Raw genomic sequence first — 15,688 nt, 5'->3', positions numbered from 1 at the left:
AAATCTTCCACTGTATACGTTTGATCACTCCAGCCATGCAGAATAATGCACTTCCACACCAACAAAAATCACTGATTATAAGCTCTCAGCCACATTTGAAGCCTCTTCTAAAATTCTAAGTTACTCTTTTTTTGGTCTCACAAGACGAATGTAATTAACTAAGGCTGCATTTGGAAATAATACAAATGGAGTGTAAATTTCGGTTCAGAATAAATTTGCACTTTGGTTCACTTTTGCCTGTGCTTGGCAATATTACATTTATGCATTGACAAACGATAGATCAATGCATATTTACATTGATAATAAGAGGTAAAAGTACATTTGTATTCAAGTGGGTTTTTGATGAAAAAAAAGCATATGCTTTATTGAAAATCATGTTTGCATCCATTACAGGTAATCTATTTGGTAAGAAGGTAAATTTGTTGGTGCAAAATTAGCCCAATTTTGCAATTTATATGAACCGTTTTACACTCTACATATTTGCATCATTTTCAAACACAGCCTAAAGAAAAATCTTGGGGTACAAGCTAGGCCAAGGGCTAAAGATACCCCCCAACATCACATTTGATATATACATCTTAGCTAGGATTGAGTCAAGATCTCCTGAAAGCAAAAACCCTGCATATTGCATCCAACCACACATTGGTAATATCTCTCATACATGTATGCTTTTTTGGTGTTTGATGATGCGCCCATATCCCAGATAGGGGTCATTGATTAGCACAACACCACACCCATAACTTCTCAATGTGCAGTTGGATGCCTGTGATTTTAGGGTGTGCACAGAGCTTTTGCTTGCAAAAGACCTCGTTGCTACGAGGAATTGGGATCTGCTCCTCACACACATATCCTACCATGCATTGGGAACATCTCCCGTACTTATAAGTTATTATTCACGGGAGATATTTCCAATGCACAGTGGAAGTGCCTGTCAGGCACCCATGTGTGAGGAGAAGATCCTATTCCAACTTTACATGGATAAAGCAAAATGTAAGTTGATGGTGTGGGAGTCCAGCTCGTCGATGATGTCTTGGGTATCTTGCCAAGCTGGCACCTTCTGAGAGGTTTGGTGCAAATTGCGTGGGCCTTAAAAACTTCCTCAGAAAGAAAACAGGGAATCCTTGACCTTGCTCAAAAGGAAGAGAAATGAAAAACAGGGTATCTTCATTCTTTCCGAGTCATCCTTGAAGTAAGGTTCAAAATATGGATTGGCTTGATACGCCAGTAGAGGCATACCGGGCTGTATCGGTAGTTTTATTTTATTTTTTTCAAATCTGATTCAAAAGAACCAGTTTAAGGCCCATCCACCTCCTGAACCGGTCAAAACCCCAATACACCCTCTGTAAAGGCATATCGGGGAAGCTCTCAATTCGATACATATCGATACTTTGAACCTTTTGTAGCAACTCGGGATGTCAAAAGAATGCAGAGTAAAGGGGCAAACAAAAAGAACTTCGTCAAGTTTAAAATCCTTAACCAAATCGACACAGAGGTCTAGGGGCAAGCAAATTAGTTGAAGCTTAAAATTATATGGTTGATTTTCAGCATCTTATTTTGTAGGAGGGATACGTCCAATTGATTCAATATTTTGTTCAGACTCCAGTAATACAGCAGTTACGTAACCAAAAATACATTTGCATTTTCTGGCATCTCCAGAACTTTGTGACATCAAAGAATTTTTGCAGAACACCCAATTGCACATTTTCATTCGATAGCAGCAACTCCTAAAAGGCTTTCGACTGCTGCTATTTCGAAACCTGGTAAAACGATCTTTCCTGGGCTTGACCAATTTTACAACTGGGCATCAGAAGGGTTCACAAAGTCACCTTGCTGCCTAATCTGAAAGCAGCAATCAAAAGTCAGAATGAAAATGGATAACTGATGAAATTATGGTGTTTATGCAAACAAGATTGGTGGTTATGAAACTGACCTACTTTATCAGGAACATCAAACAAAGAATTAGATAGTTTTATAAAACTTTTCATTTTTCAATGATAAGCAACAGTTAAAGAAGCTTTATTACTGAGAAATAAGCTGCCCATCCAGAAATATGGAAAATTATATGCAATAAAAAAATCATTAATCAATGTTGGCCCTAGATATCTGGGGCCTTGGCCATTATACCAAGCAATGTAACCTCTGGATGGTTACACACAGGAAAAAGAAATAACCCATAAAAAGATTCTTAAAAAATGTGTCCAAACTATGAAGAAAGGAAATATAGATAGTTTTTTCATCAGTCAGGACTCAGTACACAATAATTTCCCTGCCCCTTGTACAGCAGCAAAAGGCAGGTGCAGGCAGTTATGGTCTACTGAAGATTTACCAATCAATTTTGGAGATTATGTGAAGACTATAAATGTCATAAAAAATGAATGGTTTAGTATGCTATTTACAAGAAATATAAACAAACTAAAGGGCCTTATTGGCATTGCAGATTATAAGAGCAGAGATCTAGTGTTAAGAATAATTACCTCTATCATTCTGATGTGAATCATATTCCTTGTTCTCAGGGACATTTTGATCCATGAACTGCTTAATTGTTCTCCAATAATGGTCACCTCCAGCCAGCCATGTGTCCATATGCATACCAGTAGGAAATTCAACAAAGATGCACTGCTTGTTATGTGAAGCTGCTTTAGCATAAAGCATCTGCATGTGAGATGGGGGAACCATCTCATCGTGCAATCCTGAGAGTAATAGGATTGGCTGTCTGACCTGCAGTAAATAGGTTTAAATCAAACATGATATAGAACTTGGACATCTATAGATCAAAATATGGGCACAAAAGGGATAAAATAATCCACTCACAATTCAGAAGCCTTGCAGATACAATAAAAAGCAAGGGGTTTCAGATCTAAAGTTTCCAGTAACATCTATTCTTACCTGGCCAATAATATCAATAGTACTCCATGGAGACCGTACAAGGCAATTAAGAACCTTGAGGCCTTTAGAACCACTGCCACCAATGAACCACTTCAAGAAAGGTAGTAGAACTCCAGCCATATCCAGGATAGATGTGAATGTATTCTCCAGTATTAAAGCAGCAACCTTTAGCTCACAGATCACAAAACACAGATTAGAAACTTCAACAAAGTGCAAATAATGAATGATTATTTCTTTTTTGTTGTTTCATAAGATACCATATTTTGAATAGTCTCTGAAGTGATTACACAAATCAAGTTATAAATTCTGGAGAGAGGATGAAATAAAACTAAAGAGCTTCCTAACAAGAAAAGTTTAAACTGAATATCTTGAAAAATGCTATGAAAAAATCTACTTAATTTGGAGTAACAAAAAGTCAAAACTGACCCTACACCGTAGGGATATGGGTCTTGTTAAATTCAGATTTGCAGGACTGATAACAGCACCCTCGTAGCGGTTTATTTTCTAGTTCAGGAAACTATTACAAATTATTTTCTGCTCCCACTTTTCTGTGTCCTTATGCACATACATGTGCAAAGTTTTCTATCAGCTCCAACAATACCGAAGGTTGCTCAGTTTTAGAAATAGATATCATGTTATGCTCATCACCAACTTACCATCAACAATGGATCTTGCTAGTAATACAAAACTTTAACTATCAAAAAAAAAAAAGCAAGAAAGAGAAAAAAAAAGACAGAATGAAAAACAAAGATAAGATCTTTTGAGGATCTTTTCAATAGTTGATCTAAATTCTAATCAATGCTTTCAAATTCTTATAACTCACAACACAATTTGCAATGATAATTCATATCATGAATTCCAAAGGTTTGATGCAAATCTCATGAGTAAATCCTTTGCTGAAAATTCTATTTTATCAATATCTCTATTTTTCTTGATGGATCGATACAACAGAGGGCTCCTTTGCTGAAAATTCTTAAGATTCAATTCATAAATCGTATGGTTTTTCATGAGTTTTGAATCAATTGACGGGGACTTAGTTCTGTATTTCTTCATTTTTTTTTTTTGATAAATGAGTGCAATTTTATTAATCAAAGAAAGAGTGTACAGTTAGCTTAAAAGGAGGCACAAGGTGTAAACTCCCCTTGGAGCTGAGCAATATGCAAATAAACACACACTAGCCTGAATTACAATTATAAGGTTGCCAAAACAGGTCTCCCCTTGACACCCCTTGTTAAGCCAAAGAATCAGCCATTGCATTTGCCGATCTGCTAACCCACTGAAACCTAACTGCCATATTTCTTGTCAGCCAGTTAACTTTCTTCAAAAGATCCCTGTAACCCCAAAAGATTGTTTCTAGATTTGTCAGCCAGACCACTACCACCTTGGAGTCCTCAACAATCAAGTTTTCCACTCCAAGTTGACTAGCAATATGTATGCCTTGTATTGCTGTTAGTATTCAGCCCTTCTAGAATCACCAACACCCACTGGTCCTGAGAATAAAGATAGGATGTTGCTGTCTTTATCTCTCAGAGTCCCTCCTGTTGGAATGTTAGCTTTATTTATTATGTTTGTATTCTGCAAAGTTAGGGTCCGTTTAAACAAATTAAAGCAGTTTTTTCTTTTGTTTTTTATGCTGTAACTTAAATAGGGGCATAAGGGTCCTTTCCCTTCTAATTATGGTCGCCCAATATATATATTAATATAAGCTGGCGCCGCCAGCACTGTAGCAGACTCCAAATCTCTTCTCTCTTCTCTCCTCTCTTCCTCTTGTCTTCTCCTATCTCTCTTCTCCTCTGTTCGGCTGTTAATATGGTATCAGAGCGGTTCTGCTAGGCCTGTGAGCAGATCAAACAAGCTTCAACCTGCTGTCTTCTTCAACTGAGATAAAAAAAGTGCAGACCAACGACTGGTACAGATTTTTTTAGTGTTTTTTTTTCCTTTTCCTTGGTCGTGTACCAAGAAGAAACTATGACTCCAGACTGCTGAATGTTTTCTGAGAAGCTGTCGAACCTCTTTTTTTTTATGGATCGTGTGATCCCATGTCTGAGAATTCAGATCTGTAGGTCGTGGATGACCTGATCTTTTAACCCTTGTGGTGTAACCATACTGGTTTATGACCCCTCCTAGCAGTCGATGTATTTGGGGTGTCTGGATGTTGGTGGAGTGTGACTGCTAGGTCAGATCAGCTCTGAGATCACCCTAAAATCTTGCCTTTTTTGGACAATCTAGGCTGGTCTGTGGTCAGATTGTGTCCAGATTGCAGTGTGTGCATGTGGGCTTCATCCTTGGTGTTTCTAGGACTGTTTGTTTGGTGATAGGAGGGATCATAAGGCGTGTTTAAGGTCTGAAAGGTGTTTGAATCATGTCCTCTGAGAATTCTGCAACTTCAGGAATTTCAGGAGGTCAAAATGGAATGAGTGGGGGGATGGATATGAGTTTCCCCATGGCTGTAATCCCCTTTGATGGACTGAACTATCTTGAATGGTCTAGGGGAATTAAACTTTATATTACTGCTAGAGGAAAAATTGGGTATATTAATGGTAAAATCAAGGAACCAAAGATTGGTAGTGTTGAACATGACAGATGGGACCAAGAAAATAGCACGGTGATGCCATGGCTCTTGGTTTCCATGCTGCCACAAGTAAGGAAGACCTTTATGTGGGCTGAAACAACTTGTGAAATATGGGAGCAAGCAAAATCTACCTCTTCAGAACAGAGACACTATGCAAAGTTATATCAATTATAAGCAGAATCCTCCACTTGCAAGCAAAGAGGAGAGGAGTCTCTCGGTGTACTATTCAGGCTTGACATCAATTTGGAAGGAACTGGATCATTATCAAAATGTAAATTGGAAGTGTGATGAGGATGCAAAGGCCTACAAATCATTTGTTTCCCAGCAACAGGTATTTGACTTTCTTTTGGGGCTGAATCCTACATATGAATCCATGAAGGTACAAATCTTAGGAAGTAAGAACCTACCTTTAGTCCAAGAAGTTTATGCCCTAGTTCAGTCTAAAGAGAGCAGAAGAAGTGTGATGAATTGTATAGAAGGGGAACCGATTGCACTAGCTGTCCGAGGAGGTACAAGTTCAAATGTTGGAGGTTGTTTTAAAAAGGGAGATTCACAAAAGAGAGTAAATGACAAAGACAAACTTTGGTGCACTCACTGTCAAAAGTTCAAGCACACTAGAGACATATGTTGGGATCTTCATGGCAAGCCGAAATGGGCAGGAATTGAGCAAGAAGTCTGATCCGAGTAAAAAGCCAACTCAGCAGAGTCAGAAGAAATTAAACTCAGCAAATGTGGCATCTCAAGAGACTAGTCCCATGGTACCCCAAGAGAGACACTCTGGTTTTGACCCCAAGGAAGAGATCGTCAACTCCTTCCGTGACCACTTGAAATTATATGGTAGGACACTTCGCCAGATGGATTCTGACCCTACTCCTTCTACCTCATTTGCGTCTACATCAGGTAACACTGCCATTGCCTTCCATGTGTCATCTCATACATCTGATTCCCCTTGGATAATTGACTCTGGAGCCTCAAACCACATGATTGGTAAGTCAAATTTATTTCAAGCATATAACCTCCTCTCTGGGAGAGATAAGGTGAGACTGGATGATGGGTCTTATTCCACCATAGCCGGTCAAGGAACCATCTCCCTTCCTCTTGGTCTTACCCTCTCTAATGTGTTGCATGTTCCTAAATTACCTATCAATTTACTTTCCATTACCAGTATTACTCATTCCTTGAATTGTTCAGTGACCTTTCCTTCTTCGTGTGTGTTTCAGGATTTGACCTCGGGGAGACGATGGATCTCTTCATCGAAGCTCTTGTGCCAGGACACCTCATACAACACATGCAGCATAATAATTTGTGTGACAAGTTGGGCATGATTGACATCCATGTCCCAACTTGAGGAGGAGTATTAAAGTAGTTAGGGTCCGTTTGGACAAATTAAAGCAGTTTTTTCTTTTGTTTTTTATGTTGTAACTTAAGTAGGGGCATAAGGGTCATTTCCCTTCTAATTATGGTCACCCTATATATATATATGTATATATATATTAATATAAGCTGGCGCCGCCAGCACTATAGCAAACTCCAAATCTCTCTCTTCTCTCTTCTCTCCTCTCTTCCTCTTCTCTTCTCCTACCTCTCTTCTCCTCTGTTCGGCTGTTAATACCTCCTATGCCCAAGGGCCACTAGATTGCCTCGACTGTTTCCGCCAAAATTCAATTTTACCATTCCTTCCGGAGGGGTTTCCATTCTGCTTGTAGTTTGTTCTTTGTGGAGGGTGTGAATGCCATTGCTGCCCAATTTCTCCTTAAATCATCAAAAGAGTAATCCACAATCAAGTCTAAAGATTTCAACCAAGAGGTTGTCCTTGTCATTATATACTCCTTTACTTCAAAAAGGCTTCTTTTATTTTCTTGAAAAATTCTAACATTCCTCTCCTCCCATAAAGTCCACAAGCTAGCTGCTCTGATACACTTCCACATTAGCTTCCCTCTCTTTGTCAATCTCCTAAAGGCAGAGGGAATAAACACCATATTTACTTTAGAGGGCAAGTTCCACTTGCACCCAAATAATGATAAAACCTAATTCCAAATATTGGCAACAAAAGAGCAAGATATCAACAAATGGTGACAGTCCTCACTCTTCACTTTTTCACATAAAGCACCAATTTGGGGGCAAGCACATAAAGGTTTCTTCTTTTGCGAGTTTTCCGCAGTATTGATCCTACCATAAAAGGCTTCCCAAACAGAACACATCTATTTTAGGAAGTATTGGCCTTGACCAATCGGGGTTAGAGACCAAATCCTTCTATCAGGCCTAGGGGGTCCAAACACACAGAGTCTGGGGGCAACAAGAGCTCTGAAAACACAAGCAGATTCATCATCCTTTAAACCTCTTCGAAACCCAAAGTCCTTTCTTCATTTCTTTTTTTTTTATTTCTATTAACACCAACATTTAGGACAACAAGTGGCAAAAAACTCTCCTCAAGTCATTGCTTTGGCCAGCCTTCTTGTGAAACACTCTTTGGTTGCGCTTTATCCAAATGGACCAGACCACTACCACTAAGATGAATACCAGATCAATTTGCCTCTCCTTGATAATCCTTTGATGTATTGGTTACTTAAACTCTTAAAGAAGCATTTTTATTTTTTACCCTTTTACTAGAATAGAACTTATTTAGGATGTCAAAAACCTATTTAAACACTAAATTTTCGAGTTTGTCCACTACCATGTGTAGGTTAATGAGAAATTCTATTTGGGTTAATCAACTTTTAAGTGAAACTTGATTATATAATCTTGTAGTGTGCAAACAGGTAAACTTTAATGTATACACATATGATGGATGTGGTTTGAAAATGAGGCAAACTCGTCTTTTAGGATTACATGCAAATTAAGAGGTAATGTTAGGATTGTTAAAGGTTAAAAGAGAAACCTCTTGCAGAATGAGAAATGCATAAGATTCCTTTAGGAAGGTCTAAGTATATGGTACTCAGAAATTAAAAAAAAAGAAATGCAGCCTATGTGCACAATGCTGGGACAATGGTATATGTTTTTTAATGGTAAAAAGGAAAAAAAAATTATTAAAACAGAAAAAAAAATGCAATGTCTCAGGTGATACATTTTCAGCAAAAAGCAATACAAAAGAAAAAAAGACAGAAAACATCAAATGCATTCCATACATAGACCCAAGATTGCCTATAGATTGGATCCACAATCTGCTCTGTTTATACCTCCAAATTCAGCATGAGCTAATGACAAGTCCAAGATTATGGAAGATATAAACCAATCACTTTGTTTCCCAATATATCTTTGTTTTCAAATACACATAGCATGAGCTAACTCAAGGAGTGTTGAAAGAACATCCATCCAAACAAAGCTACCCTGAGCAACCCAAAATACAATGATAAAAATCTTCAAAGGAGAAAAAAAAAGAATTCAAAATAGCTTTCAGCAAAATCCAGAAATAGCTCTGCCACCGGTTCAATGATAAAATATCACAGAAAGAGAAATATCAGACATCTTTCACCTTTATCCACCTCTGAAATGGAAGAATCCCCAAGGACTAAAAAATATTACATAATACTTTGTGGAAGATGGCATCTTCAACTTAGCTTCAAGTTTTTTGCTGGAAGAAGCTCATTAAAATTAACACCTGCGACCTGCTCCAAAATGAAAATGAATTCCTAAAGTATTTCCCTCAGGCTTATAACTTGTGTCTAGCAGATGGGGAGATTAAGAATCATCTATTTTCTCTTCTTTAGAGTATTCAGGCCCCCCTATGGATTGTATTGTACCCCCCTTAGTGCTCATGCAAGAACAATGTAGGATGCCTATTTTACATTTTGCATTTTGCCTTTTGGGGTACTTGGGGGCAGAAACATGATAAGAGTTTTTGAGGATAAGAAAAGGCCCTACCAGGTGGTCCACAGGTCAAAATCCATTCAGTTGACTATGCAACCATCCTTCCTTTAGGAAGCTAAAGCATAATGGTTTTTCTCAGATGGTAAAGCATCAGCTAGAAGCATAACCCATGTAAATTGAGATTCCATAGTCAAAAGTATTCAGAGGGTTTAGACATCATAGATTTTCTGAGATGTCTCCACTAACCCCATCATTAAAGAATGGCTCATTGTTGTGAGATCCAAGCCCCCTGAAATAAAGATCATTCAATTCTTGTTGCCTCAGAATTCATAAATAAAGCTCTATAAACCTAAATTTTGATAAATGTTCTCTTGAATGATCCAGGACCTCAGGAGATTTATAGCGGCACTCAACCGCATTAATCTCAAAAGAAGGAAGACACACATACATAAATATGCATACATGCAAGCACATACAAATTGTAGAAGTAAATTTGTTCATATTGTTCCTACCAACCGTTCAATGCTTAAATACCAAGCTTTGATTATACATAAGAGATGGGAGATTGAAAAGGATGCTGCCCAGATGTTTAGACTTTAGAGTGCCATTGATTAAGATGAGAAATGCTCTTTTACATGTACAAAAGAAAGACCAATTAATTTGGGGAGGGTTTAAAGCAATAAGACATCCACGCTATTGTTAGATGCAGGTGTTGCAATGGATGGGTAGCAAGACTAGCAGTGGTATATACATGGGAATCAAGGGGAAGCCACAATAGGTGAAATGATGAGGAAAAGTTGTTTGATGGTAATATGCATCAAAGACCGATTATACAATTGAGGAGTAGTTTGCTGCATTTTGAAGGTGTTGGAGGAAGTAGGAGTGACAAGGAGAAAGAAATTGAGGACCTATAATTTAACAATAAAAAATATTGTTCTAGAACAAAATGAACACAGAGTAGGATACATGCAAGTGAACAGAGAAGGAGAAAGAAATTGAGGACCTATAATTTAACAATAATACATGCATGGTTTCTCAAACCATGCATTTTAATTATATATACTAAAACATTTCAGTTGAAAAAAATTTTATGCCCCTTTTATGTCAAAAAAAGGACCACATGTTTTTAATCTTATTATTGTGTTCTCTTTAATTTTAAGTCCATCTGCATATAAATAAGACTCCTTATTGGAGTTCTATTGAAAATTCAAATCTAAATAAACTGTTCCAAGTGAGCAAGTTCTCTCTGGATTTTTTTGTTTGTTACTTTTTTTGGTCAATATTAATAAGTAAAAATATTGTGAAAAGCAAAGAAGATGATTGAATCAAATGTGGTTGTTCAAAAAATCAACGGAACTTGAATTTAATCAAATTCAGATCCATTTGGCTTATCAAATCATATTCAGATAGTGGATTCAGGTATTTGGATCAAATTAACTACCCAGATATAATCATATTCTAGCCTAAACCTTACTCCAGCCCTAAAATTAGTCATTCCCCCTAGTATATGGCTACTGTTTTCCTCCTTAAGCCCCTCCTTTTCTGGTGTCTAGGTTGTTGCCTATCACTTGTGTACAATATGCAGAAGTACATATTTTCCAAGAACTGCACTATAGGTGGCAGTGCCCTTAGTTCACCATGTGATAGAATGATGGGTTTTGTAGGAAAACTTTATATTGAGAAACTATACCTGAAATGAAATTGAATTCCATACCGGTACTGTCATTTTGGAAGGAGAATAAAGGAAGAATAATTAGCAGAAACAATTGATGAGATAACAGAAAAAAAGTAAAAAATGATGAAAGAACCTTATCAGGATTGTTTTTAGCAAGCACTGCTCCCACTGCACCCCCAAGTGACCTTCCAAAAACAACTATTCTAGATGTGTCAATGTCAGTTCTCTGAGCTAGATGATCCAATGCGGCCTAACAAAAAAAAGAAAGAAAATTGTACTAATCAAATTCACGACTGAATCTGTCTAAACAGTAAAAATAAAATGAAGGATAAGAAGTGACTGAAACACTAAAAGGAAAACAAACCTGAGCATCCTTTGTAATACCATGTTGAGAAGGATAGCCATCACTTGCTCCATATCTGTTTAAAGATTTTTTTGCTCATTCAGTGAAATAAGTTGCATATGCATGGAAAATGAAGTCCATGATCCAAGCAACACCAAGAAGACACCAGATAAAACCATTGAAACATAAAAACAATACAAACCCTCTGTAAGAAAGCATAAACACATTGCATTGTAACCTCTGCAACATTATACGAACCATTTCAAGTCGGTGGGCAATATCTGCAGGTGAAAGTAAAGGTTCTCCAAAAGAAACTATACCCAATTACAAATACAATATAACAAATAATAAACCTAGCAGAAGACCCTTGATGGCATAGGGAATGGCACAATTAGGATACTGCCAGCATTTTCTTGGAAAAAAAGAATGGTTGGACCTGCAATAACAGTAATGAGTGTTATAGCCTTAACCATGCAAACATATACACAAAAAAGCAAGAACTGAGAAAATGTTACAGCCTTGTCAGGCATCAGGATTTTTCAGTTGTCTGGCTGTATGGCAAAACCAAAGGTTTGATACAATGCAAGAAGTGAATCAACAAAAAGAGGAGAGTGACTACAGGCTATATATTGTAGGAATATGCACAGAGAATAGCCGTCCAACATACAGATAGTAGGAGGCCAAGCCACAAGTGTTAATCAAATTCCATATTATTTTGCACTTCAACTAGGTAGAAAAGAAGCATTTCTTAAATAGGTCATTTGAAGTTCACTAGAAAAAGTTAAGAACTTCTCTATTTCAGCCATGCAGAGATGGTTGGCATTGCAAACTTTACCTGCTCAAAAAATCCTACTATTCCGGATTATCTTATGTGATATTAACTGTTGAAACTTCAAAATTTTAATTTACAAAATGGTAGAAAGTAAGTTTTTGTTTTTCTGAATAGAAGGGGAGTTATTCCCTATAAACAGAAGGTGGCAGGATGAATGCATGGAGCACTTTTTGGCTACAACCTAAGCTGCCATGCGGAAGATTCCTGGATCATTTACATGTCCTTTCTAGATTGTTCATCATTTCTAAGTGTGCACAAGCCAAAGCAGTAGCTCGTAGGATTAGGACCAGGCAGCCGGTAGAGAAGGGCGTAGTGATCCAAGATGGTATAATCTCGGCCAACAAAATCTTCTATTGCATAGGGTATGCCAAATTGCATTTGTGCAATCCCACCTCATAAGGAATTTATGGGCAACAAAACTCTTAACAAATTGAACTGAGAAAAGAAAGAAGATATACGTTGCTACATAACCACAGCATGTGGAACTTCTTTTCCTCCACATCACTACATTATGCTACTAAAACACTACCATAGAAAAACATATGGATAGGTGGGAAAACGAAATTAAACACTAAACAGCGCACATCAGTAACATCAGTTTCTCAACAGATTGGGGTCAAAGTCTAGCCAAAAAGTGGAAAGTTAAAATTTTTAAAACAAAAAAAAAGGAAAATAGAGATGGTAATATCTAAAAAGGTCAAGTAGTCCAGAACAGTAAAAACCCTACCCTAAACCAAAGGAAAGCACGAAGAGTGAAATCCAACTTAAAGAGATAAGTGAGAAGAATAAGAAAAAAAGCCCTAGACATAACCTAGCTTCAATCCCTTTGTACGACACAAGAAAACGATAAAGGGAAAAAAACGGAAAGAGCAATAAAGACACAATTAAAACCCTTAAACATGGGTAAAGATGAAAAAGTCCAATACCCTAGCTAGAATTTCTCTTTCCTTCGACGAAACTGATAAACAAATCTAGCATTAGAATTCGAGAGGAAAGTAGCAACATTACTTAACGAATGGGATTGAGATGCGAGAAATGGAGAGAGAGAGAGAGAGAGAGAGAATGACCTCTGCAATCAGGGAAGAGCTTGATGAACCAGGAATGAAGTCGTACTCCATCGGAGGATGTCAACCAGACATCCTCGTACATAAGCCGGAGACGGGCGGGTGTTATTGGATAAGACTTGGTGAGACCAGGCAGAACCGGGACGTAGACCAGCCTCTCTTGAAATGCCACCAACAGTGCCATCCCCGCCACCACTATCCCTCCCACTCCATACAACAACAAGCTCACATACGACACCATATCTTCTTACTCTGTCTCCAAAACTATCCACAATTCTCCGCAGAAAGAAAGAAAGAAAGAAAGGAGAACTGCGACTTTGGTTTCGTCAACAAAGCGAAAATAGTGGGGGAATTCGATTCGATTTGGTTTTGGGTAAAACGAATCAATAATAATACGAAGAAGAAGGGAGATCGGAGGGCTCCCCCTTGCCTTCCCTCTTTCTTACTTTGTTTTTGTTTACTTTTAAAAGCGAAAAAAACTCTGGATCACCTTGTTACACTCTTCTCAAAGGTGGATTTAGAGCCGTTACTAGCAAGGTTCGAAACCGCATCGTGTATGGGACTTGCCCAGTTGCGTACCAATTGAGCTACTACTTGGTTGTTGATAAACAGTGACATCGATTGAACAAGTCCGTTGGACTTTGTTTGGAACCATTTGCCTTTCATAACTATTTCATTTTCCAAAGAATCAAGTAAATTTATGCCCCTATATGCATCATTTTTTGGGTAAATTACAATTACCCCTTTTAGTGTGGAGGGCTTAGTGACAATTATCCCTAAAATTTTATTTTCAACAAAACCACTTTGCGACAAAAGGTCGAGTTTAGTCATTTAATTTTGAAAAAGATTCTCATTCAATTGTCTAAAATTTTTTAAATTCCTAAATTATCCCTTCTTATTTATTTGAACAATTTGTGATTTGATTAATTTTCTAAATATAATATCAAACTCCTCTTGGTTGCTCTAAAAGATCCTTTATATTTTTAGATGGATTCAATACTCAGATGAAATTAATAGGATTTTTTTTTATAGATGTAAATTTAAGACTTTATTTGATTTTTCTTGATGTATTGGAGAAAGGAGTGGGTAGTTTTTATATTTTAAGACGAATAGAGGCCTTTATGTCACTGAAATAAAATAAGAATTTAAAGAAACTGCTTTTTTTTTTTTTGTATGTCAATGAAATGACTCCTGTTACTTTAGCTGGAGTCGTTTAAAGAAAATTGAGGTAATTTTATAATTTAATACATTCCGTTATCTTATTTAACAGTCAGGCATATTTGTGGCTAAGTGAAAGTTTAGAGAGGTCCTGTTTAAAATGAAAGTTCATGGGAATAATCGTCACTCGATCACTGTCGCTAAGGGGTTCTTTGTAATTTACCTTTTTCTAAAAACACTTAAAAAAAACCAATGAGATGGAGATTTGTACAGGAGATTTTAAAATATTTTCATTGTATTAAGGGTATGACGTATCAAGAAGCTGACAGCTTTTTCAAAATGTAAATGCCACATCAAATTGATTGATCCAAAAAACGCCATTTCGATGATTAAAATTGCTTCCTAAGCAAACCCAAAGCATAATCATTAAGTACAGCAATGGTTTCTCAGAATATATAGTTAGTTAGTTCGTCAAATTCGATTATTTTTTTTTTTTTTTAAGTAACAAGTTGGTGAAACAGAGTACTCATGATCATACGTATTGATTTCCTGGGTCCCTATCTCTTTTCAGTTCCTCATCCAGGCTAATTTCCTGATATTTTGATGATGCATGCATACATGTCCAGTTGTATACTAACGGGGATTTGAAGCTCCCAGAGCAGAGAATATGGAAAACAAGGACTAACTTCAACCTGGAGTTCCCTTATAATTGTTTTTGTAGCCATAATAATCGATTTCCTCCCTGCTGGATGAACATGGCCACCTCGTAAGGCTCTGCCCTCTAACCTATTCTAATCCTCTTGGAATTACATAAAAACCAGGCTTTGCTTGATATGGAAACATTTGTTGCTTCCATCCATCACCCGCTAAGGCTATGTTTGATTTGAAAACTTATAGAGTTTATAAAGGTTTTCCTATTTTTTCCTTCAAAACACAGCCTAAATGTCAAAAGTGATATTGTAGACGTTCCATGGCGGCTTATTCTCGTAAATACAATCGACGATCAGCTATGAATCTCCTTTCACCATTATACTGGTTCGATGAGACTCGTGTCATTACCATTGAAATCCAAATCTCAAGTCTCAAACTCTCTACCAATCACATTAAACTTTTATTTTTCGTCAGTTCAAGTTTCATAATGTGTATTTTCATGTTGACCACACCTCTTTTCCCTTTTGCAGTTAGGCACTTAGGCCCCATCATACATCCAATAAAGTATATACAATGTTTGGCAAAAAACACCTGAAATCGGATTCGTTCCTCACAACACCCTTCTCACACTGTCCTCACAGCCCCTTGCATGAATAAAAAGATGGGAAAAACCGAAAAGGCTGTGAAGACGGTGTGAGCA

General features: G+C 37.3%; 1 protein-coding gene across 1 annotated transcript; it reads right to left on the bottom strand.

Annotated features, from left to right (window-relative positions):
• Positions 1-1,495: 1,495 nt before the first annotated feature.
• Positions 1,496-13,707, bottom strand: WAV2 (alpha/beta-Hydrolases superfamily protein). The gene is made up of 8 exons (XM_010263676.3): positions 13,183-13,707; positions 11,684-11,719; positions 11,486-11,564; positions 11,305-11,359; positions 11,074-11,190; positions 2,887-3,051; positions 2,475-2,718; positions 1,496-1,839 (listed from the first exon to the last, which is right to left on the bottom strand). Exons 1-8 carry the CDS (start codon positions 13,418-13,420, stop codon positions 1,835-1,837), a joined length of 939 nt encoding a protein of 312 aa, XP_010261978.1. The 5' UTR covers positions 13,421-13,707; the 3' UTR covers positions 1,496-1,834.
• Positions 13,708-15,688: the final 1,981 nt, after the last annotated feature.

This window comes from Nelumbo nucifera, chromosome 8 (assembly GCF_055504915.1).
Source record: "Nelumbo nucifera cultivar China Antique chromosome 8, China Antique-T2T, whole genome shotgun sequence".
NCBI classification, from domain to species: domain Eukaryota; kingdom Viridiplantae; phylum Streptophyta; class Magnoliopsida; order Proteales; family Nelumbonaceae; genus Nelumbo; species Nelumbo nucifera.
This window is presented reverse-complemented; position numbering and strand designations above follow the sequence as displayed.